The sequence below is a fragment of the Emydura macquarii genome, unplaced genomic scaffold, assembly GCF_026122565.2.
Source record: "Emydura macquarii macquarii isolate MOO-44397 ecotype Brisbane River unplaced genomic scaffold, CSIRO-AGI_Emac_v2 contig_3647, whole genome shotgun sequence".
Lineage (NCBI taxonomy): Eukaryota > Metazoa > Chordata > Testudines > Chelidae > Emydura > Emydura macquarii.
Window position 1 is genome coordinate 687292 of NW_027133784.1, and position 23570 is coordinate 710861.

Sequence of the window (23570 nt, forward strand, 5' to 3'; positions counted from 1 at the left end):
ACTCATGGTCGTGCCTAACGCCCAGCCAGAGTGACGCCCCACGGTGCTAGGCGCTGTACCCAGAACCCCCAACCACTTACTTAACTAGAGCAGTGGGGAGGGGGAGGGAGTGGAGCAGCTACAGAGGGGGCACCTGTGCTGCATGCAGGGCGTCCAGCCCCGCCACCTCCTGCCCGGGACTGCCCGGCGTGGTTCGCTGCCAGCGGCTCCCTCCTGCGCGGGGGATTTAAACTGCTCCCCGGCCAGCGTGGCCGCAGGTGCCCGAGGAGCCGGGCGGGGGCGTGCCTGGTGCGCGGGAACTTAGCAGCAGGGGGCGCCACCGGGGACTGGGAGCCCCGCCCCTAGACTAGGGAAGCAGCATCACGTGATGGGACACGCGCAGCTGGGTCCCGCCGCAATTTATCTCACGCGGTCTCAAGCCCAGCGAAGAGCGTGAAACAGGGCCCGGGGCTCCGAACGGGGATCCGCGCATGCGCGCAGGGGAGGGGCCTCTGTGGCGTGCAGCGGCGGCGCCGCGCTCGTCGCCTGTGGCGCTGGCGCGGGGGGACGGGAAGCGGCGGGGCTCAGTCTGGCTCCATGTCGCGGCGGGCCCTGCGGAGGCTGCGGGGGGAGCAGCGGGGCCAGGAGCCCCTGGAGCCGGGCGGGCTGCGGCTGGGCCCCGAGGGGGCGGGGGAGGAGGAAGAGGAGGAGGGGCCGGAGCGGGGCGGGCTCAGCAACCTGTACGAGCTGGTGAGTGGGGGCGGGGCGGGGGAGCGGGCAGCTGTGTGTGTGTGTGTGTGTGTGTGTGTGTGTGTGTGTTTGTGTATTTGTGTGTGTGTGTGTGTGTGTGTGCGTGCGCTGCCGCGGTACAACGTGTCACCGACCGACGTGCGGCCCGCACCCGGGCCCGCCTGTGTCTTGGCCGCCCTTGGACCGGGGTGTGTGTGTGTGTGTGTGTGTGTGTGTGTGTGTGTGTGTGTGTGTGTGTGCGGGTTTACTGCCCAGTTCGAGCTGTGCCGTTGTGTTACCGCCTGTCCCCACGGTCACGGGTGCCCGGCTGCCCTGCTCCGCAGCCTGTGCTGCCCCTGCCCGGCTGCCCCAGACTGCCCCGCAGCCCCGCGCCCGGCCCGGGGGTGCTCGATTATTGCAGGGGCCAGCTTGGAAGTGCGGCTAGGTGCCCAAGCGCCTGGTGGGCCGACAGCCGCCCAGCTGAGCCCTGCTTCTCCCTTCCGGCTTGTCCGATGGTGGCGCCTGGGAGCCCCGGTTCTGGACCAGGCCCCCATTGCGCTAGGTGCTGTACAAACACAGGACAAAAACAGGAAGCTCTTCGGGGCAGGAGACAAGAGATGGACACAGGGAGTCCAAGGAAACAATCAGACGCTACTGGTCAGCATGGCAGGCTCTGATCTCAGCGGCCAAACCGCTGTCAAGTTTCTCGTAGGCTTCTGCTGAATGGCCGATGTGGCGTTGGTGTGGTTTTTCTCCCTGTTGCTGTAGATATGAGTAAGATACAGATCCCTGCTCCTGGTGTGTGGCTCTGTGCTGGCAGGAGCCAAGACAATGCAGACTCATTGCTCCGGTCTCCCTAGATTCCTGAGCCTTGTCCTTCTGTCTGCACAGATAACCAATGAAGAATTGGAGGAGGATCTAGGATCCAAAGAGGATAGAGCAGATTCCAGGCTGAAGGAACAAGATGGCACAGGGAACAATGAAGAGGCTGAAACTGGAGAGCCAGAGAGTGATGGGCAGCGAGACGGAGAAGACACCCAACAACAGGACCAAACGGTGACAAAACTGCAGGTATCTGACAATGTTCAACGATATCCACACCCACAAGGGGTTGGTGATAATTAAGAAGCAGAGTTCTGGCCCCTCTAGCTCCGTGCCTTACTGGGTTAGCGCATCAGTCTGTGATCTCTGGAGACCAGAGTTCCAAATCCGGCCTTAGGGAACACGTCAGAACGAGTGGTTTGACTAAGATGCCATTCGTCCACCTCCCCAAAGCGCTGCATACCGTGGCCTGATTGACAGGGTGAGGTCTAGGGTTGGGACTGAGGGGCACTGGTGTGTTGGAAGGGCAGTGGAATACCTGGAGGTATTGGTGATGAGGATCTAGTGATCAGCTGTGAAGAGAAAGTTACTGTAGCAGGTACCTGAGGTAAGTGGCTTGTGCCATTCTTACTAGTGCTATGTTTTCATGAGCAAAACTACTCAAGATCATTAAGTCCAAAGCAGACTGCGAAGAGGTACAAAGGGATCTCACAAAATTGGGCGACTAGGCAACAAAAGGGCAGATAAAATTCAATGTTGATAAATGCAAAGTAATGCACATTGGAAAACATCATCCCAACGATACATATAAAATGATGGGGGCTAATTTAGCTGTTACCACTCAAGAAAGAGACCTTGAAGTCACTGTGGATAGTTCTCTGAAAACATCCACTCAATGTGCAGCGGCAGTCAAAAAAGCTAACAGAATGTTGGCAATCATTAGGAAAGACAGAAAATATCGTATTGCCTCTTTATAAATCCCTGATACGCCCCCATCTTGAATGCTGCGTGCAGATCTGGTCACCCACCTCAAAAAAGATATACTGGAATTGAAAAAGGTACAGAAAAGGGCAACTAAAATGATGAGGGGTATGGAACAGCTTCCGTATGAGGAGAGATTAATAAGACTGGGACTTTTCAGTTTGGAAAAGAGACGACTAAGTAGGAATACAATAGAGGTCTATGAAATCATGACTGGTGTGGAGAAAGTAAATAAAGAAATGTTATTTACTCCTTCTCATAACACAAGAACTAGGGGTCAGCAAATGAAAGTAACAGGCAGCAGGTTTAAAACTAACAAAAGGAAGTATTTCTTCACACAACGCACAGTCAACCTGTGGAACTCCTTGCCAGAGGATGTTGTGAAGGCCAAGACTATAATGGGACTCAAAAAAAGAACTAGATAAGTTCATGGAGGACAGGTCCATCGATGGCCATTAGCCAGGATAGGCAGGGATTGCTGTTTGCCAGAGGCTGGGAATGGCTGATAGGATGGATCACTTGATGATTACCTGTTCTGTTGATTCCTTCTGAAGCACCTGGCACTGGCCACTGTCGGCAGACAGGACACTGGGCTAGATGGATCATTGGTCTGACCCAGTGTGGCCGTTCTTATGAGCACTAAATTTAATGCAGAATGTCTGAAAGGGAAAAAAGCCCTGGCAACTTGAAATAGAAATTATCCTTTTCCCCTCCATTGGACCCCATTGAATTAGTTGTTGGGTTGCTTACAAGGATGGGTCTGTTGTCTTAACGAAGTCACTGAAGCATTTGCTTTGAAGATGAACATACACACAATCACATGCAGATTTTAAATAGGCATACGGGATTGCAAGTTAAATACTGGGTTTTGGGGGGAGTAGTGCTTTGTTGTTGGGTTTTTGTTTTGTTTTTGGTCTTAGTTTAAGACAAGTGAGAGGATTTAGAGGGTCAGGGTCGGAGATAGAAAGCAGCCTCACTGTTGTATGCTGTGGGGGAAGCTTGTAAGAGAATGGGCAGGTTAAATAAGTTAGTTCCAAATTGCAAAACTTCCATGATATCTCCGAGGTGGTGGCTGAGGAGCTGCCTAAGCCGTCATTACATCTCCAGCTGCAATATCTGTGTGGAGCTGGTACGCCTCAGAATGAGTTGTTAGCTCTGTGTCCCCTGGGAGAAGAGTGTGCCTTTCGCCTTTGCTGGCTAATTCCAGGTAGCACCATGTGCTGAAGTATTTGCACCTACACAGAGTGGGGAGCCTGTGTCACCTGTGATGTTTTCAGACAGCTGTATGTTTCTGGGGTAATGAGTGAGTTTTGAGATTCCCCAGTACAAAGGAAAGAATAAACAAAAGAAATGTTAATTAGCACTGAGACCTGGGGGAGCAAAGGGAGGTTAAAACAACTTCCTCCAAGCCTGAAGACACTAAAATGTTCTTTGCTTGATCGTGTGTTGAATAATCAGTCCCAGACGCTGAGCCGAGAATACTGAGGTTTGCATTTGACCCCGTAAGTCTGGGAACCTGTAGTTGACACTCTCTGGGACTCCTTGCCCTCACCCTTCCCTAATCTTGTTCCCTGTTTTAAGTCTGATGGAAATGGCTCTTTCCTAGGCTGAGCCCGTGGCAGTCTGTGTTCCTGTTGGAAATGCCACCCCCACCTTCCTTGCTGTGTCCCTCCCAGTACTTCGTTGAAACGTGCTCACTGGCACCTGTTCCATTTGTCTCTGTAGCCTATATCGACCAACAAGCCACGGAAGAAGAAAAAGAAACGGAAGAACAAGAGAACTGCAGCTGGTGAGACTCTGGTATGTCTGCAGCAGATTTGGGGCTTTAGCCCCACCCCCTTTGTTCCCTCCAGCTCGAGAAACGCTGCCCCGACAGCAGTCACCCAGCTTTGTGAAGTGCTTTGAGATCCCCCCGCAGAAGGTGCTGTGTAGTGTGTTGCACTTTTTTATTTCTGTTTCGTGGCCTTCATTCATGTCGGCAGCAGGGACTAGATGGGCTCAGCTGCAGCTTGTTAAAGCTGGAACCTTCAAACCCGCATCTTTCACCTTAGTGACTTTTGTGGTTTGGGGGAATCCCCGGGGATCTTGCTTTTTGTACCCGTCTCTGTATTGTTTCCTCCCAGCCCCTGCATCACGGTGACTTCCTGCTAGGCCGGGCTAGCCCCAGCGCGCTCTAGCTGTCAGTGTTCCAGTCACTGGCAAGAGCGCTCACTCGGGAGCAGCACTGGTGCGCTGCCCTCTGAGTCTGCCACCACAGGGCACCCTTCCCTTGCAGAGTGGCCCACTACCATCACGCTGCTGGTGCCAGTTTGACTTCGAGCAGCAAAAGCTCCCCAAGAGCGATGGCTGGTGCTGAGTGTAGTGGCAACAAATGCTTTTCCAGTGTGCGCCTCCATTTGGACCCAGTGTCTGTCCGTGTGTGTGGTTGGGGTGGGGGCAGGCACAGATTCTGAGTCTGACTAAAGTGTCTCCTCCTAAGGAGGTGTGCAGGCTGCTCTCTGAGCTGAAGCAGAAGCCCGTCCAGTGTGTGTCCAATCCATGTTTTGTCACTGACACTGAGGTGCCAGCTGTGACCCTTGCAGCACACAGCACTTCAGGGGAGAGGTCGGTGGTCCTGTCTGAAGCAGGCACCGGAGGCTGATTGTTGTTAGATGTCAATATTTATGTAGCACTGTCACTTTTCATGGTGCTTCAGAGATTTAAAACAGCCCTATTGTTGCAGCACCCAAGATCTGATCATCTAAATCAAACCGATCTAGAGCTTGGCAATAAAATAGACAGGGAAGGGCCAGACAAGGGTTAAAAAAGTACAGCCTTAAATTTGTGGACATTAAGGCCAGAAGGGCCTGTTGTGATCATCCAGTCTGAGCCGCAAGCACAGGCTAGAGAATCTCACCTAGGGACTCCCGTGACTTGTGGCCGAGTTAGAGCACTTGTTTCAGAATGACACCGTCTTGATTTAAAGACTGATGGAGAAAATAGCATGTCATCATGTAATGAACGAACGGCAAGGCAAGTGGCGGGAGCAGAGAGCCCAGGATGGGAGTCAGACAGCAGGAGGCAAGGTGAGGGAAGGGGCTCGGTGCCCGGGGAGAGGGATAGCCTTCTGTCCCCAAGGAACGGCAGATCGTGTGTGACGCGCGTAGTGGATGGGCAGAACTGTGCCCCGGGGGAGTGAGGATGAGGAGCCTGAACGTCAGAGCGAAGGGCAGGCAGTGATCTGTTCTGGTGGGAGCTGGGGTGTGACTCGTTCTTTAATGGTTGCAATGTCTTTGCGTTGTGCTTTAAGGAAGACGATGACCCGGACGACCTTGACAGCATTCTGGAAAAGATCGAGGATCCCAACGAGCTGTCGTACGAAACCAAGAGCGGTGTCCTTGCAGACAGTCGGCCTCTGCTCTATGTAGAGCACAGGTAACGTGCATGGCTGCCCATCTCCCTCAGGCTTTCCTGTGCTCGTTGCTCTTAGGTCTTTGCTATTGTAGGGAACTCCTGCCCCAAGAGAGCATTGGGCGTCTTGCAGTAAAGATCTCCCCCTGGCTTTGAGTTGGGACCATGCTTAAAAGGTGCTGTACAGGATCTGTATGGTCCCAGAGCTAATACACCAGCAGTGAACTTGTGCATGTGTTCAGTGGACACGTGTCTCCGCTTGTGACCGCCACCAACTGGCCCATCGCTGAGCTCAACAAAAACCAGGAATGAACTGGCCACAGAGACTAGAGCGATACCAATTCAACCTGCCGTACCCCAGGGCACAGTCGCCAGATCCATGGGGCCCATGTGCTTCCAAGCCAGCTGGGTCAGGGCAGAGTTTAGGCACTCTTTCTAGCCCTGGGACCATAGAGCGTGCTCCCAGCCCCGATCTCTTGTCTCACTCCCGTCTTTGGGACATCAGGTGCCCCCGAAACCCGGGTCTGAGACCTGCTGAGCCCCCCCGTCACTTACACACGCCCCTTCCGAGTTCCACCTACCTGCAGACATCCTGGGCTTCTAGTTTAATCCCTTTGAGGCCAACGTGGCGCACAGGCTTAGCCAAGGCATTTCCTAGCTGCTGTGACTTTACCCTGAAAGCACGTGAGTTACAGATCTCTGCAAACAACGGCAGTCCTAAGATGCCCCCTCTGCTGGTCCGAGCGCACCCTTCTTGTGCGGTCAAGGCTTCTCAGACAAGCATCACAGGCTGCCCTCTCTCTGCTGCAAGTCCTTATGTGGGGTGCTGGTCAGCTCCCCACAGCACACCCTGTGCAAGTACCCCGCTCTTAAATAGGGCCCCTCTGAGCCATGTGCTCAGGCTGGGACGCTGCAGACCTACCGTCATGCTGGCCCCTCCCCCTGTGGCCCCCTGTGTAGAAATGGGGATGGGCCCCGTAGTGGACAGACAGTCAAGTTGGTGGCCCCCGATTGTGGCGTGGATGGTTGTTCGTGTTAGTCCTTCAGCCCGGTGTGTCACACCGTTCCTGGGCAGGGAGCTGGCTGGGCTGCAGTGCGGGGGGTTGGTTTTGGTTATGTCCCGGGTTGAGCAGTCAGTGTCCAACATTTCCACACACACAACAAGAGAGAGTTCATCATTTGACTCAGGCATACCCTGCGGTGTCACATGTCCCCTCCAGGCACTAGAGGTAACTGTTCTAAGCCTGCTTATGCAGAATCTGCTGTGCGAGTGGAGGACTTGTTCTCCAGGTCTGGTCGATGTCTGTTGCCAGCAGTTAATTCAGAAGTGTGTACACCAGTGGTTTTAAACCTGTAGTGCGTGGACCCCTGGGGGTCTCCAGACTATGTCTAAGATTTCCAAAGGATCTGCAGCTGTGGTCCACACAAGAAAAAGGTTGAAAACAAATGGTGTACACAGTTTGGAAAGTGGGGTCCTTTGTTTTTCTTATTTAGGAACAAGCATAAGTATCCATACATCAGCCCTGAGCAGAGGATTCTCTGTTGATGCTTTAGACTAGTTACATTAATTGCCCTAGAGAGGTCAGCAGTGTCATTCCATGACTGAACATCGTCTTTGAAATGTGGCTATCATGCCTGTAGAATAACTGGTTGAGTCTGAATCTTGAAACATCTTAGCCTGGTTATTAGCTTTGGGGTGTCAAAGCACTGATCTGTGCAGGAGTTTGCAAACAGGAGACTTGAGTGTCGGTAAAGTGGGCGAACACAGTTTCAGAAACGCTATGGGATTAATTCTTGGTGGTTTTCCTCACTTCTATCTTCAATTTTCCAGAAACTTGAATCCAGAGACTGAGCTGAAGAGGTACTTTGGGGCTCGGGCCGTTCTTGGCGATCAGAGGTGAGACCAGAGTTGCAATATTAACTATATTTGTAAAGCCTGGATCAGTCTCTGTCCAGGTCCAATGGTACGACAGACTGTACTTCCAACCGAAACCGAGGGCGTGTCTACAATGCCGGGGCGGCAGGCATCAATGCCATGGCATCGATTGAGCGGGTCTGTGTAGTGCTACGGTACGTCAGCGTAAGTACGTTGACAGAAGATACACAAGCTACATAACGAAGCTTGCATATCTCCCGTTGACCACTGCCGCCAGTGTAGACCAGCCCCCAGAGAAAGTGGGCAGAGACATGTCTACACATCTGTTCCAGGACTCCTCCTTTACTGCTGAGTGGCCCTGGGGGTGGCAGAAATAATCGATTTTAAACAAGTAAAGCAGTAGACATTTGGGCGGAGGAAGTCTTGACTTCATGCAGATTCACACCACGTCCTTGCTGTGGTTCCATAACTGTCCTCCCTTGTTACTGTGTCTGCGTTTCTAAAGCACGGTCACTGGTTCGTATCATTGTGAGCCTCTCATGGTTTTCTTATCCCTTTAATTTTTCTTTATCAGTTTTTCCACTGTAAAATCTCTTTGCAATTTTGTGGGGTGGGGTCTGAGTGAGTGGGGTCTGCAGCTGGTCTCAGGTACACTTGTGTGCTGTCGACCCAGGGAAGCTGTCCAGCTGTTTCCTCTGTGCCCCGTACTCATGCAGTTCTCATGATTTCTTTGAAATGTGTTTGGCACTGTCTCTGCAAATGGGAAGCGGATACCCCTCCTTCAGAGAGCTTGCGCTCTGGTTGAGACACATGCAACACAGTCTGAGTGCAAGCTCAAAGGGATGGTGGTGATCGCTGGAGAGGCCATCTCTAAGAGGTTCTGTGGAAGAGGGATGTGGAGGCAGAGAGGAGGTGACTCAGGCAAGGGAAGAGGAGGACATTTCCAAGCATAGAGGGCTGGTGTGTTCCTGGAGAGGTAGCTGGGGTTTCTTAACTCCTCCTTATGACTGATCCTACAAACATCTTGTGAGTCCAGCTAGAGCGTGGCCTGGTTCCGGGGAGAAGGTTGGATTGGACTGACCGGGGATGGCTCTGTGAACTGGGAGCTAGGGGCAGGAGAGAATTTGGCAAAAAGGGAGAGTTGGGGAAGGAAGTTAATGGCGTGGAGGGGCTTGGAGGCCTTGGTAGGCTGATGGGTCACGGCCTGGGTGAAGCTGGAGTGCAGTCATGCAGAGCCTCGAAGGGATGCCTGAGAATGTTAAACTTGATAAAACTGCCTGGGCAAGGGGGCGATCCTGGAGAGATCTGACCGATTTCGTAGTGCTGCAGTCAGAGGAGATGTTGACTCTCTTTGGCCCAAATCCAAACGCCAGAGATCTGTCATCTGCTTCCCACCCCCATGCTTCGCTTTGGGTCTGTTCCACGGTGTGTGTCAATGCAGATTGTGTAGAGCAGCGCTTCTCAACCTATTTACTGCATCCAATACTACCTGTATGGCCCTGAGGATGTCACATGGGCTGCAGCTGCGTGCCGATTGGGCCGCAGGTTGAGAACCACTGATGTGGCGTGTTTGGTTTCCACAGGCCACGGCAGAGGCAGCGTCAGTACATCCGCAGCACATGGCTGGCTGCTCCCAAGAACACCTGGCCACGCTACAGCAAAACAGGCGAGTTTCCCCCCCACCACCCTTCTCTAGTGAGCCATCAGTCTCTCTGCCTGGTCCATGGTAGCCCTCCGTTCCAAGCCTCCACTTCCGGATTCCGCCGGCGCAGCTGTTATGAGAGCCTTGTTAGCGTGCAGGGAACTTAGCTCGTTTTACGAGCCGCCAGGGCCAAGCTGACATCTGCTGATCCAGAGACTAGCGCTGTTTGTCAGCTGCTGGTGTACACCCCCCTCTTACTCCACTGCCTCGGAGGGCTTTCAAGTGGCATGCTGTATCTGAGCATTTTTTCAGCATGTTTTTCCTCCTCTGAAAGGTCATGTTTTCTTCCTTGAATCTTCTTCCCTTGGGTGGCCATGTCGGCTGATCAGCGGTGTGCCCAGGAGGGCCAGGCCGCTGGGGCGGGCGGGTTGGAAGTGATGGTGGGAAGAGGGGGGAAATCACCGAGATGACCTCTGAATGCCCATCTGGTTTGCAAACAGTTCTGCTGTGGCCTCGTGAATGTGAACAGGCTCCCTCACCCCTGTGCTCCCAGCTCTGCGGGGGCAGCGAGGGCTTTGAAGTGTTCATTCTCGCCGGCTGCCAGAAACGGCCTCTATCTTCCTGAGGGAGCAACGGCTGTTGTTTGCCTTCTAGGCATTGCCATGCAGCTGCTGGAAACCAGGAGAGGCGTCCAGCACTTCACGTTTGAGCACCATCGAGAGTACCAGCAAGTGCAGTTCAAGTTCCTGGATGCAGTGGAATCTCTGGACCCAAACAACATCGTGGTACGTCATAAAGCCGAGGTGTCCGTAGCGTAGCCCCCAGGCCACGTGCAGCTGGTGGAGCTCTGCAATGCCCCCTACGCCCCCTTACCTTGCTTGTGGATGTGTGACGTGACGGCTGGAAGTCCTGGCCTTCGTTTTATTGTCTTCAGCCAAGCAGCTTGGCACTGCGTGCTGGGACGTATCGTCTCCTCTGTGCCATCACTTGGCTCAAGATGGAGTGTTACGAGTGAGCCGTGTAATCTCCTTGGCTGCGGCTCCTTACAAAAGCCGAGTGAAAGAGCTGTTGCTGGCTGAGCCGTGTCATGCAGAGGAAGAGTGCCCGTGGGCTCCTGGCAAGTCGCCAGCGTGCCTGAGGGCAGAGTTGGAGCCCTGTGATTTAGACCATGGATGGCTTTCATGGAGAGCATTCATTCTAGTTAGCCGTTGAGAACAGACCTCCTGAATAAAGCCCTGTTGTCTTCACTCTTCAGCTGGGAAAGTCAAAAATACGCCTAGCGTAAAGTGACCTTTAAGGGCAGCGTCTAAAATAACAGCCATTCTGTTTATAAACCAAGTTGCATGGAAGAAGAAAAATGTGTCTTTTCCTGGTATGTTAGCAGAACAGGCTGTGCATTGAAGTTTTATTGAACGTGTCCAAGCTAATTACAGCAGATAGCACCATTTATAGCACACAGGAACAAGCATACCCTGGGATTGCTCTGGGCCCTCACGCAGTATAATCAAAACATGTTTTCTTTGAAACCCCTGCCCTAAATGAGCACAAATGTGTGCACGTGAGAGACTTTTTTAAAGGGGCCATTGTCCAATAAATACGGTTTCTTCTGCTTCCCTGGTCCCCTGCTTTCATCCCTTCTCAGTTTCCTGTCCTGTCCTGTTCTGCTCCAGTGATCAATCAGCCCAAGGAGTCACTGTTCAACAGGGCCAGGCACTTTCTCCCGAAGAGGGTTTCACTTGAGAGCGAGAAAGCTGGGCCTGGGGTCACTTGCAGGCCTCCCACGTAGCAGTGGCAGGCCAGCATGGCCACGCATGTCATATGTTCTACTGCCACCCCCACCCTCCCGGTTGCTCAATGCCGTCTGAGAGTCTGGTGGGTCTGTGTCTTTCCTGCAGCTTTCTTCCCTTCCGTCTCTTCAGTGGGGTGAAGGTGAAGTTTAACATGGTGGGGGTGGTGAGCTGCTGTACATTTCAGAGCCAAAATATCTTGGTTTCCCTTTGTCGTTTGTCATTGTGTCGTCTACCCTGATGACACAGAATACCAAAACGTTATTTTTGTAGGTCCTATTAATAGTGAAACTTTCAGTCCTCAGCAGTGGAGTAGCTGGGTTCCATGGGAGAGCCTTTTAAATACTGAATGATGGGAGCAGTGTCTCCCACCAGATCGGCATTGGGCACATGTTCCTGTGGAAATCGGGCCGTGTGAGAACCCAGCGAGAACACTGCGAGGTCAAACCGATGGGCGTGGAGAGGGTGTCTAGGCAAATGCAGCAGCCATTGTGTGCTTCCCCCCCCTCCTTGAAAAGCAGCGTCGCATCTTTCATGAGATGGACATGAGGTGTCGTGTCCGTAGTGTCGGCGCTGAGCGCCATGGGGTGGCCTTGGATCTGATCCCATTACCTTCAAGCTGAGCCTTACGGACACCTCCATAAGATTACTTTCCCACTGCCCCTTTCTCCTGCGCTCTGGTTCTAGTCTAGCGTTAGCCATTCTGCCGCCCTGGTCCGATGCACAGAGAAGCAGTGTTTTGTGTAAACGCTTAATCCAGCTCCGCTCCCTTCTCCTGTCTGCCTGTAGCTTTTGCTCCAGATGAACCCGTACCACGTGGACTCGCTGCTGCAGCTCAGCGAGGTGTGTCGAATGCAGGAGGATCAGGAGATGGCCCGAGATCTCGTAGGTGAGAATTGGGAGCGAATGTGCTGATAATGACAACCTGTCTTCAGGGAGACAGATCTGCTGGAGCGATGGGGCAGTGCTGGGAAACCAACACTGGATTGCTGCTGCTCAGAAGGGATCAGCTGGAGGCCCTACCAGGGCCCCCAATGGCTGGAACAGAATCTTTAGCGTGGGATCCCAAGACAGCTGTGCAGCTGGCTCATCCTTTAGCCTGGAGTCCTGGCCTCCTCCAGGAGAATTCTTGTTCAAAATCATAGCGCACAGCACAGTAGCGGGGAAAGGTGGTTGAGCACAGTCCTCTGTACAGCAGGGGCTGGGCATGTTCCCCGTGGCCCTGACCTGCAGCCTGACGGGGCTCTGAGCTCCCTCAGTCTTTAAGGTCTCTGCCGACGGGGGGACTGGTCTCTGCGGTGGCCGTGCCCCTTGCTAGGAAACGCAGACGGCGTGTTCCATGCGCTCTAGGCTCCTGAGCCGCCCTTTGGCAGTGGTGTCCGGGGGGCCGGATGTGAGTGCCGGATGGGGGGGAGGCGTGGCCGTGCCCCTGACGGTGCCTGTGTTGTGTGCAGAGCGAGCGCTGTACAGTCTGGAGTGTGCGTTTCACCCTGTGTTCAGCCTCACCAATGGAACCTGCAGGCTTGATTACCGGAGACCTGAGAACAGGTGGGTGCCCTCCCCTCCCGCCCCTCTTCTCTGCCTGGGGCTGGGATGGCGAGATCTGATTCAGCCTAGTGGCGTTTGCCCTCATTTAGTGTGCAGCTGATCAGATCCCAGCTTCTGCATCTGGCCAGGAAATCAGTCAGGGAAAGAGCAGACGGGAGCAGAAGCTGCTTGCCCCTCAGCACCTTGAATTTGCCCCATGCTTCCAGTTCCAACTTGATGTCGACCTTCTTTTTTGTCACAATTCATGGGCTTCTGCCCCGCTGACACTAACCCGCACACCCATCGGGGCCTGTGTGCCTGGCAGGGTGCCCCTGCATTGCGCCAAAAGCTGTCAGTTTAAAGCCGCGGCGTGAGTAGCTTGTGGCTGTGGCTGAGATGCACGTTTGCTGTACGTCTCCAGGATGTGCAGTGACATGGGGGTAGACTCCCTTCCTCCCTTGCCTGTCTTCCGGGTCCTGTGGCCCCAGCTCTGTAACGTGCACGGACTAAAAGTATCTTCCTGAGGATTACCCAGGAGGCTGCATTAGGACCCCACCCCACCCCGGCTCATCCCATGCAGGACCTCGGGATGGAAAGACGGACCTGCTCCTGGAAAGAGGAGTCAGGAGCTTGCCATCCACATTCTTGCCTGGAAGCTCTTCAGCTAGAATTAAATACATGGATGCTGGAATGGATCCACCATTAGCATCCAGGGGAGCCAGGATTCAGGCCGCCTGGGTTCCCCTTTCCAGAAGTAGCAGGGTAACGCGGTTCCTTTCTCCCCACGGGTTTTTCAGTGTGTTTCTACTTTGGTCTTTGCAGAGCTTTCTACCTGTCTCTCTTCAAACACATGATCTTCCTGGAGAAGAGGGGCTGTCCCCGCACAGCCCTGGAGTTCTGCAAGCTTATCCTGAGGTAAATGGCTCTGCTGGGTCCTTCTAGTCTGTGTCCCCTGGAGGAAGTGTGTACAGAATCGGTACTGCAGCCCCTGTGGGCTGGAGCTGAGATTTCTAGTTGCTCGTTGAGGGAAGGCTCTGAACACCCCACACGGACCTCGTCTGCACCAGGCTTGGAAAAGTTTCCCGTCATTGCAAGTTCAGCGGAGTCCGAAGGCCCTGGTGTGGACACAGCGTGAGCAGCTAGATTTGGACAGGCATCGGGCAGAAAAGAACCTCTCCTGCCTCTCTGCTCTGCTGTTGCTTTTGACAAGATGGACGGGGTCCTGGGTAGGCCAGGCAGGGCCGGGGAGTTTCAGTGCAGGCCGTGGCTGACATTCTGGTGGCCTGGCTGCTCAGACCAAAGCGGGACATGGCACCCTGGGACCCATCGTCTCAATGGGCTGCACATGTAATAACAGTGAGTCTGGCTACAGTCTGCTCTGCCCCAGTGGTGCTCCTGCCCGTTATCAGGGGCTTCCAGGGAGGGTGCACACCAGCGGCATGCAGCGCACTGGGCGTTGCAAGGTCCCGGAGCCAGGATCCGCGTTCGCTCTGAGAGCGGACTGTGCCGGCTGCCCGGGCTGTCTCGGGCTGTGGGATAGCGTGCTCGGCTAGGGTAACCGGTGTGTTTTCTGTTTGGTAGTGTCTAAGGCCAGAAGGGAGCACTGTGATTGTCTAGTCTGACCTCCTGCATGACGCGGGGCATAGAACATCCCTGAATGAATTCCTGCTTCATGCAGTCGCTGTGGTTGAACAGCAGATCAGTTGACACCTCGCCTTGCGCATTGACAGGACACCTGTGCTCTGCGTCCGCGCTCTTCACTGGGGGCTGCTTGGAACCCCTTTCGTAATCCCTCTGTCGCCCTCTCGGCCCATAGATTTATCTGTATCTGCCTGGAACTGGGCTTCCCAGCCCTGTCTAGATACTGCCTTGTCTGCGTGGCCTCCATGTGCTGACGCATGGCAGTGATTGTGCTTCCCTCCTCGGCGCCAGCCCTTGAATCTTGACCGGTTTCGAGGACTTGTGGATTGAGTTTTAACCGAGCAGTCCCGCTTGAAGTTGAGGTGAGTAACTCTGCTGAGAGCTTTCGTGATGTTGCTGTTCTGGTTCATCCTTGTCTCTTGTCCCCTCCCCCTCTCCTAGCCTTGACCCGGAGAACGACCCGCTGTGTGTGCTGCTGCTAATTGATTTGCTGTCGCTCCGAGCTAGAGAATACGCCTTCCTGATACGCATGTTCCAAGAGTGGGAGGTGAGTTGCCAGCGGGCTTCCCTGGCGGGAGGCAAGTTGGAACTGGACAAGATCAGATTCCTGGGGCTCCTCACCCTTCAGTGACCTGTCTCCGTGAGTGCTGGGCAGAGGAGGGAGGGCAGCTGCTTAGAGCGGGGCGGGGGCCAGGACGCTTGTACCAGCAGAGCTGCAGACGCTGACGCCCAGCTGTCTAGATGGAATATCCCAAAAGGTACCAGGCCTGGCTTTCTTGAAGCAGGGGTTCTGAGTGTGTTATAAGCAACTGTGTGAGTTCAGTATCACTTTGTCCATTGTGTAGACGGGGCCACTGAGACACCAAGTTGGAAGTAATTCTCCAGAAGTTGTGCTGTGAGTTGGTGGCACCCCAGGGAGTGTGACCCAGCAGTCCTGAGACTAGCCCCGGTGGTGTCATTGCTTGGGAAATCTGTCTTTGTCTGCAGGGTCACCGGAACTTGTCCCAGCTCCCAAACTTTGCCTTCTCGGTTCCGCTGGCGTATTTCTTTCTGAGTCAGCAAGAAGAGATCTCAGAAGCGGAGCTAAGCCACGCCCGGGAGAGAGCTGCCCACCTTATCCAGCAGGCACTGATCATGTTCCCGAGCGGTAAGTCTGGCTGAAGACATCCCTGGAATGTTTGTTTCAGGATGTGTCCACGAAAGCAATGGCCACGTCCTCTGAGACCGCAGGCAGTAGTGGCAAGTTGCCATGGGGGCAGACCTAGTGTTCCTGTAATGGCGCAGACGGCACTGCCCCGTCTCAGCACAGGGTTGTGGCTCTCGGAGGCTAGGTCCCAAGATGCTGTGCGGCACAGTCACTCCGGTCAAAGGGGGGGTGTTGCCCATTCAGCCCTGACGTGTGTAAGAGGTGACTCCCCGCTGCTGGTGAACGTGGTCTGACACCACACACCTCGGATGGCAGGGGGCTGATAGAAAAGACTGTAGAACTTTCTGTATTCGGCACCCTCAGCCTTTAACGTGTTAGAAAGGAGTTGGCAACTGTCCATGTCTCCCCCCCCTGTTATTTCTCCTCCTATCTTACACAGCCCTCAGTGCCTTTCCCACATATGTAAGAACACACATCTCGTGCTCACAGGTTGGGGGCAGGAGCACAGATTCTGAGTCACCCCAGGAAGATGCTTTGATCCAGATTTACTGTCTGCTCTTTATCTCTGTGCTCCCTCCGAGGCTCCGTTACGCTTTTGATGCTGTGAGGATCTTGTCACTGTCACTTTCATCCCACTGATGCTTCCGTTCCAGAGAGGAGCCGTGCAGTGCCTCTGGGCCAGGAGGGGGGATGCAGATTTGCCTTTGTAGCTTTCCCTGAACAAAGGGGCCCAGTTTATGTTGCCTCTTGACATAACCGCACCTTTCTGCTGCTGGTCACGAGGACAGAAATAAAAGCTGTGGTCAGGTTCAGAGGCCAGCAGTGTTAATTGCACGATACTGTACCTTTGGCAGCCGTTCGGCTCTGCTCCTGATTCTGCCATCTGTTAAATATAATAAAATGTGCAGCAAAATCTTCAGCCGTTAAAAGTTGGGAGCCATCCTCCTCCTGTGTCTTTGGTGCTTGATTCTAGGGAATCACCAGTCTCTAGGGAGACCTGCTCCCGCCAGCTAGCTGGAGAAGGTAGCCTTTGTCCCAGTTCTCAGAGTGCTTTGCAGCCACTGGCATTGGTGACCTGGTAGCTCTGGCGGGGTGGGGTGCGGATGGTGACCGCTGGTTTTCTCTTGCAGTTCTCATGCCATTGCTGGATCACTGTAGCGTGCAGCCAGACTCCATGGTCGCTTCGCATGCTTTTTTTGGACTCCAAGCCCAAATAAGGTAAGAGCTGCCCAGCCTTTTAAAGAGGGGATCAGAGCGTTGCCTTGCAGTGCTGGTGGATTTCTCCGCTCGCTCTGCATTTCCGTTACCTTAGGAGAGGAGTAACGGCTTTGTCCTGGCCGGGCCGGACGTGAGAGGGAGAGAGCGCTGTTTGCTCATGGGAAGCACTAGAATAGTAGGTTGATGAGGACCAGACAGATAATGCCCAGCAGAAGCCACATCTTAATATAGTTCATTTTGGGTCTTGCAAGTGTCTGTGCCAGCTGCAGCAGAGAAGAGTGTGTGCGCGACCTGGGCACGCTGTCTTCTGGTGCATGTTTGGCTCTGTGTCCTATGGTCGTCCGACTGCCTGGATCTCAGGGGAAGTTGGTGCAGTTCCTCACCATCTCCCTGGATGGGCTGTTTTGGGCACAGTGCTCTGTCGTGGGAGACAGAATACGCTGGTGGAGGCCGGTGTAAATCGCACACGCAAGGCGATTGCAGCTCATTGCTCAGTGTGACAATCCGAGACAAGCGGTTCTCAATAACGCAGGCCTCTCTGTAACTCTCTCTGTGTCCCATAGCCAACCTCCTGCCTTGAACCAGCTGGTCTCCCTGTACTTAGGAAGGACTCACTCCCTGTGGAAGGACCCTGCCGTCATGGCCTGGCTGGAAACCAATGTCCATGAAGTGTTGCGCATGGTGGACGCTAGTGACCTGGTGGTAGAGGAGTCTGCACAGAAGTGAGTACAATAGACTGAAGCCAGCCACTCTTCCTGACCAGATAACCTAGAGCCTTAGACGGTAGAGATGGAGGCGCTGAGACGCTGTGCTGAGGGGTAGCGAGGTCTAGATAAAGGAGCCTTGTTGGACTCGGACCCTATCCCAGGCCTGTAGGGTCTGTAATGCTGGGTCTGTAATGCTGCCCACAGTCTGGCATCTAGAACTGCACTACACAGTCGCTCTAACCATGCCAGTGATAAGGTGCCGGCCGTGCTGTTCCCAGCCCCCTTGGAACTTGCCTCTCAGCTGTGGATGCTGATCGCTCCCTGGTGCCCGGGCCTCGGAGCCCCTGAGCTGCGCTGCGGCGTAGAACGCCCCTCAGTGTGTTCTTTGGGGGTCCCCTCTGGTCCCTGTGAAGCCGAAGCCCAGACGGATCAGAACAGCCAAGTGTTAGAGAGTTTGTTTTGGTTTTAATGTGACTGTCTCTGAATAGGAGGAGACGGCTCCCAGCTGCTCCTGAGACCTAGCATAGCCGGGCAAGGTCCCCCAGAGCGAGGGCAGCCTATGAAGCTGCCATGTTGGGGTCAGGCCAAGAGGTGAGGAAAGGCCTCCCTCAGCTTCCAATGTGGATTCCCACGGCTAGTTCTGCCCCGCTTTCATCCCCCCCCCACTCCCAACCCCATCCCTTGGCATCAAGGCGTCTCTCCCTCTCGGAGCGAGTCCCGCCTGCCTGGAGCCGTTTCAGGTGGGATTGGGCCTTGTGTGTGGAATTACCCTGGCCCTCGTCTGTCTCCCTTCCTTTGGCGTTGAGCCCTGTGCTCCCAGGCTACCCTTGTACCAGCTTGCATTGCTGTGGCACCCAGCGTGCCTGGCCACCTCTCGTCTGGCTGTGCCCTATGCGCCAGTGAGCTCCCAGCGCCGTTCCGAATTGCAGCAAGCCTGCCACAGAATGCTTCGTTTCGCTACCAAATCGGGGTTCCCTTGGCTGCTCCCCAGCCCAGCCCGGCGCACACAGCAAGGGTTAAAGCGCCCGTTGCCGACAGATGAAATCTTACCACCCCGGCTAGTGGTAGCGTGCACTACCCTTGGGTATAAACCCGTAGAGCCGTACAGACAGCTGGCTGGACCCCCAGTGCAGCCATCAACTCGGGCACACCCTGGTGGGCGCACACAGGCTGCATTGCACCGCTGCTGTTAGCCATGTTCATTGCACTGGTGCCTATGGCCAGCCAGGAAGGGGGCCCTGGTGTCTGAGGTGCTGGACAAACCCTGGAGCCAGGCCCCGCAAGCTCCAGACAGATACAGGCTGTGGGAAGGGGCACAGGACAGGCAACATGAGCAATGCCATGGGCGGCAAATGACCTCTAGGATCCCTGATTTTTGTGGGGTTAGCTGGGGGGGTCGACTGACTGGAAAGAAAAGTGAAGGAACGGGAGCACCACCTGGGTCCTAGAGCCCCCAGGGCCCGCAGGGCTAGGCTCCTCTCCCCTGCCGTTCGGAGTCTGGGGGAGGGAGGGCCCCGGCTGAGACCTAGTGTGTGCTCTTGGGCCATGCAGCAGTCCCTGCTTTGGTTGCTTCTGCAGCTGCTCCTGCTGGCGGGCGAAGCTCTGGGGCCAGGGAGGTAACGTCTCCTTAGCGCGGCAGGGATCAGCGTGGAGGTGAGCTGAGAACTTCGGCTGGGGCCAAGGCGAAGGCCCTTTGCTTTCTCCACCTTGACTCTGAGCTGGCTGTCAGACGGGCCTTGGAACGAACGGGAGAAGCCGGCGGGTTTCCTGCTCGCAAAGACTGTCCGTTTAGCCCCCTCCCTCCTTGGCAGAAAGTGAGCACGCCTGCTTGGGGGCGCTCCGCTTTCCAGATTGCCTGGGGCAGGGAAGTGCTGCTCTTCGACTGAGTCGGGAGGCAGAGGCGGGTTGAGTGGGGTGAGCTCTTTGAAATAGGCTTTGACTTGCCAGGTCCACGGGGTCCAGCGAGGGCGGGACGTGGCTGTTTGCACATCTCCATCTTCCTTTGAAGCCAGCTGGCTGCCGTGGTCGGTCGGTGGGCGGGAGGAGAAGACCTTTGCAGGATCTGTGTCTGGCCACCCTCACCTGTGCGCCTGCAGCCACTGAACGACAGGAGAGAGGGTCTGATGAGCATGGCACCTCCTGCGGGAGGCTGGGAGAAAGCAGACGCTGCCACCAGGGAACTAGACAGGAAAATCTTGTAACTGCTTGGGGGGGGTGTGTGTGTGGTGCCTCTGTGAAACCCTTCCCTCTCTCTGTCCCTAGGCGGAAGGTGCGGTACCAGAGCGCACCCAGAAATATCTATCGTCATGTGATCCTCTCGGAGCTGAAAGAAGCCACAGCAGCGCTGCCCCTGGTGAGTGACCTGAGAGAGGAGAAATGGGGCATTGTGTACACAGTGTCACGCTCGCCCCCACGGCAGGCACACAACCCAGGCGCTCCCGTTTTGCCCCCCGGCTGGCCGTGGCTGTCACAAGCCCCATGGGGCTGTTGGATGGAGACTGACCCAGCAGCCACCCCTTCGGGCTCCTGCACATCTCCACCCACCCCACAATAAGGAAGAGGGATCAGCAGCTTGCCGCTCCTCCAGAGCAGGCTTCACTGCCTTTGGGGTACACGCAGAGCCCCTCCTCTTGTCGCTGGGGGTTCTGGGCCAGGCAGAGCGCTGCAGCAGGAAATGGGGGAAAGCCAAGCCAGAAATACGTCCCAGGCTTAGTAGTGTCACAAACTAATAGCAGAAACTTCAGCCCTTTGGGCCACGGCACTGTGGCGTGTTCCCTTCAGAGTCTCTGCCCCGCAGAGGGGTGTGCAGAGATGGGCTGCGAGTGTCTGATTGTGTGTGTGTTTTTAATCTGTTACTAAAGTACCAGCTAGGCATACACCACCTGGTGTCCTGGGACCCTGCCAAGAGCTGTGCTGCTGTTCACTAGGCACAAGGGAGCCCAGAGGAGGCTGCTGTGATTGTCTGAATGCTAATGGGGCTATGTGCCCGTGGGATCTTACTGTCCAAGTCAGTGGTGTACCTCCTCCACCGCTGCTGGGAGACACGGGTGCCCCATAAGACAGCAGACCTGAGATGTTAGCCGTGTTTTGACAGGTGTCTGATGCTTGTTTTTGTCCCTCTTTTTGAAGGAAGTGACGTCCCAGCCTGTAATGGGGTTTGACCCCCTACCCCCCTTGGACACCATCACTTCCTATACAAGACCAGAAAGGTACCTCCCCACTTCGCATTCGTCTGAGTCTGCACAGCTCCCATCTTTGCTTTGGTTTGTTTAAGTAGCAGGCGCACAGCCTGGGGATGGTGACTAAAACTTCTCAGGGCTTGGAGTTACATCTTCCTCCCTCTGAGAACAGTCGAACAGTTTGACTCGCGGTGCTTGGTGAGGCATGTGAGCCGTACGGACGGCGGTTGTGTCTGGCCGTTTGTGTGCGGTGGTACTTGAGTGTGGCTCACCAGCTCAGACAGTCCGGAGAGGTCAGTCAGCGTGAGCACTGCTTAAAAATGTCACTGGCCATCAGCAGGGTTCGCCTCCCCTGGGGCTTGGGGTAGACTTCATGACAGCAGGTTGCTGTGTCTTTAAGCTCTTCCGTTAAGCGTCATGCACGTTGCGGAGGTGTGAGGCAACCGGACCGCAGCCTGCGCACCAATGGCTGGCATGTTCCCCCGGCAAGCAGAGACTTGCTAAGCTGGAGTAGCAGCTGGCAGTGATGGAGTCTAAACAGACGTGAATCTCTGCACTTGGCTGCAGTTCTGCCTGCCCCAGCCTGGCCTGGGACTTCAGGCAAAGCTGTGCATGGGCGGCAGTGCAGAGTGAGAGTGTGCACCGGCTGGGGGGCTCCGGGCCAGGGCTGGGATGAGTGTGACACAGTCAGCTACAGGTGTCCCTTGTTTCGCTTGGTGGGATTGATTGCGTTTTTCCTTTCCAGGACGAATCGCCCCTCCAACGAAAGCACTTTGTCTCTCTTCTTTCGGTCCCTGTTGCCAAATTTTACCTTACAGGTACGTTAAGTGAGTCTCTAACTGCTACACGGGCGTGTGCATGCGATTCACGCCTCCCCTTCCTACACAGGGTAGTCATTGTACATGCAGGCAACCCCTTGCACTGCACGCTGGGGGTTGTGTGTGTGACCACCACAGTTAAACGCGCACTTTCAAAATGTCGTTCAGTCCCGTGTTTGCAGTGGAGAACACAGGAGGATTTCTGGGAAAGTCTGCCTCAGTTACAGAAGGCCTTTTCATCCAAGGTGTTTTGGAGAATCTACATTTAATGTCTTACGTCGCTGAAGGCAGCGGTTAGGGTTCTCGCCCTTGGAAAGGCCTGTCTGTGTGCGGAACGTGTGTGGGAATGTTCCTTTCCTTCAGTGCATCAGCGCATTCTCCCCCCAGCGTCTGGTGAAGAGTGTTCCAGAAGGACAGACTGCTCCCATTCACCAGGAAAGCTGTGGCGGTAAAAGCAGGAGTGCGGACGTGCAGCAGCAGCAGCATTAATTACTATCTAATCAGAGAAACAAAGAGGCTGAGTCACGGGTCGTGTTGAAATTTTAGCTGCGCACCCTTAATACGCTGCCCGAATTCTGTAGAATGTCGTAGGTTTTTTTGAAGAGAAATCCAGCACTGTTCAGCTGTGGTTTTACTGGAGCAACTTGTAAATAGCCGTAACTAGCTTCTTCTGTCTGGAGGCTGCATCCAGCTTCCAGGGCTGAGCTAATGACAAACGTAGCTGCACGCTCCTTCCTGCATTTCAAATGCTTCTCACTTCATGTTAAAAACTAGCAGAGACCAGTCTTGGTGCTACTGGTGATAGGCCAGGCTGCGGGGTTGGGTTCCACCCTGTCCATTATTCCTCTGCAGTTGGGGGAAGGCGACAGCTCCCTTTATGAAGCTGAACTGGGCTTTTTTTAACCACCGTATAATTAAGCCCGGCTGAAGGAATTTTGCTCCATGTTTTGGAACGTTCTGACTGTGAAAGTGAGCTTCTAACAACTGGTTTTGCTCCCTTTAACTGCAGCAGTTGCTGAAATACCTTGCGACTCCCTCTGTGCTTCACAGCCCTTGTAGAGCAAACCTCACAAGAGCTGGCCTCCCTCTTGCTCAGAGGGGGGAAACTGAGGCACAGAGCGGGGCAATGACTGTCACTCAGAAGCCAAATCTCCCGCCTCTCAGACCTGTGCTTTAACCACTAGCCCAGGCTTCCTTTCCCTAAGCGCTCTAGAATTCTGGCCCTCTCACAAAAGCTGCTCGGCTGTTGGCTCCTTGGAGGAAATCAAACACTGATCTGAGCGCCTCGGGCTGTGTTGCAGGGCGAGGTCAGACATGATGGAGAGGAAGAGGCTGGAGCAGGGCAAGATCTCAACCAGGGCGTGAACAGGCTAATGGCAGCCATGCGGGACATGCTGGCAAATATCCAGTTCCAGGAACCGCCGCGAGATGACAACCCCGATGGAGACGCAGACTGGGATTGAAACTAGACCAGGCACCGTCCCCACACACTGCTGTGTAATTATGGTCCTGATTGGTGTTGCAATGGAATAAAGAGTCACGCCCAGCAGAGGCCTGGTCTTCAAAGTTCCCTGCTGCTTTGTGTATGGATCAAAGGGCTCAGCTGAGTGAGGGATGGGCACCTTTTCTGAATTTAAAAAGCTCTTTTTAGCCCTTCAGTCCCCTAATTTTCAGGTTGCTGGAGTTGGAGCGCTCTCAGCAGGGCCGGGCCCCGCTTTGGAGGGGCGAATGAGTCAAATGCAGCGCTAGCAGCCATCTGAAGGCCCAAGCTGATCTAGTTCCGTCCCTCCCGCCCACCTTCTGTGACATGCAGAGGCCTCAGCAGGTAAGAGTCCCTCAGCCCTTGATCGCTGCCTCCCTCTCCTGCAGCTTGCAAGCACTCACGGCGACGGCTGGCCCCAGACGGCCTCTCCTCTGCCCGTGTGTGTTCTGCACCCGCAGTGGGCGCTGTTTGAGGAGGAGCCTGCTGCACCGCACTGCTCCAGGCCCTGCCTTGGCAGGCAAAGACTCGGAGGCACAGCTCGCAGGGTCGGAGCGGCTACGGCGGAGCAGCCAGCTCGTCCAGCTGTCTCGCACAGCACTGCCTCCCCTTAAAGGGCTCAGGGCAGTGATGGGAGCTGGTTCGGA

General features: G+C 54.8%; 1 protein-coding gene across 1 annotated transcript; it reads left to right on the plus strand.

Annotated features, from left to right (window-relative positions):
* The first annotated feature begins 547 nt into the window (after nt 1-547).
* Nucleotides 548-23013, plus strand: TCF25 (transcription factor 25). The gene is made up of 18 exons (XM_067536730.1): nt 548-729; nt 1600-1779; nt 4237-4311; nt 5801-5925; nt 7733-7798; nt 9361-9443; nt 10074-10204; nt 11996-12095; nt 12661-12754; nt 13556-13648; nt 14816-14921; nt 15362-15521; nt 16652-16739; nt 17303-17461; nt 19709-19799; nt 20576-20655; nt 21371-21443; nt 22745-23013. Exons 1-18 carry the CDS (start codon nt 577-579, stop codon nt 22904-22906), a joined length of 2019 nt encoding a protein of 672 aa, XP_067392831.1. The 5' UTR covers nt 548-576; the 3' UTR covers nt 22907-23013.
* Nucleotides 23014-23570: the final 557 nt, after the last annotated feature.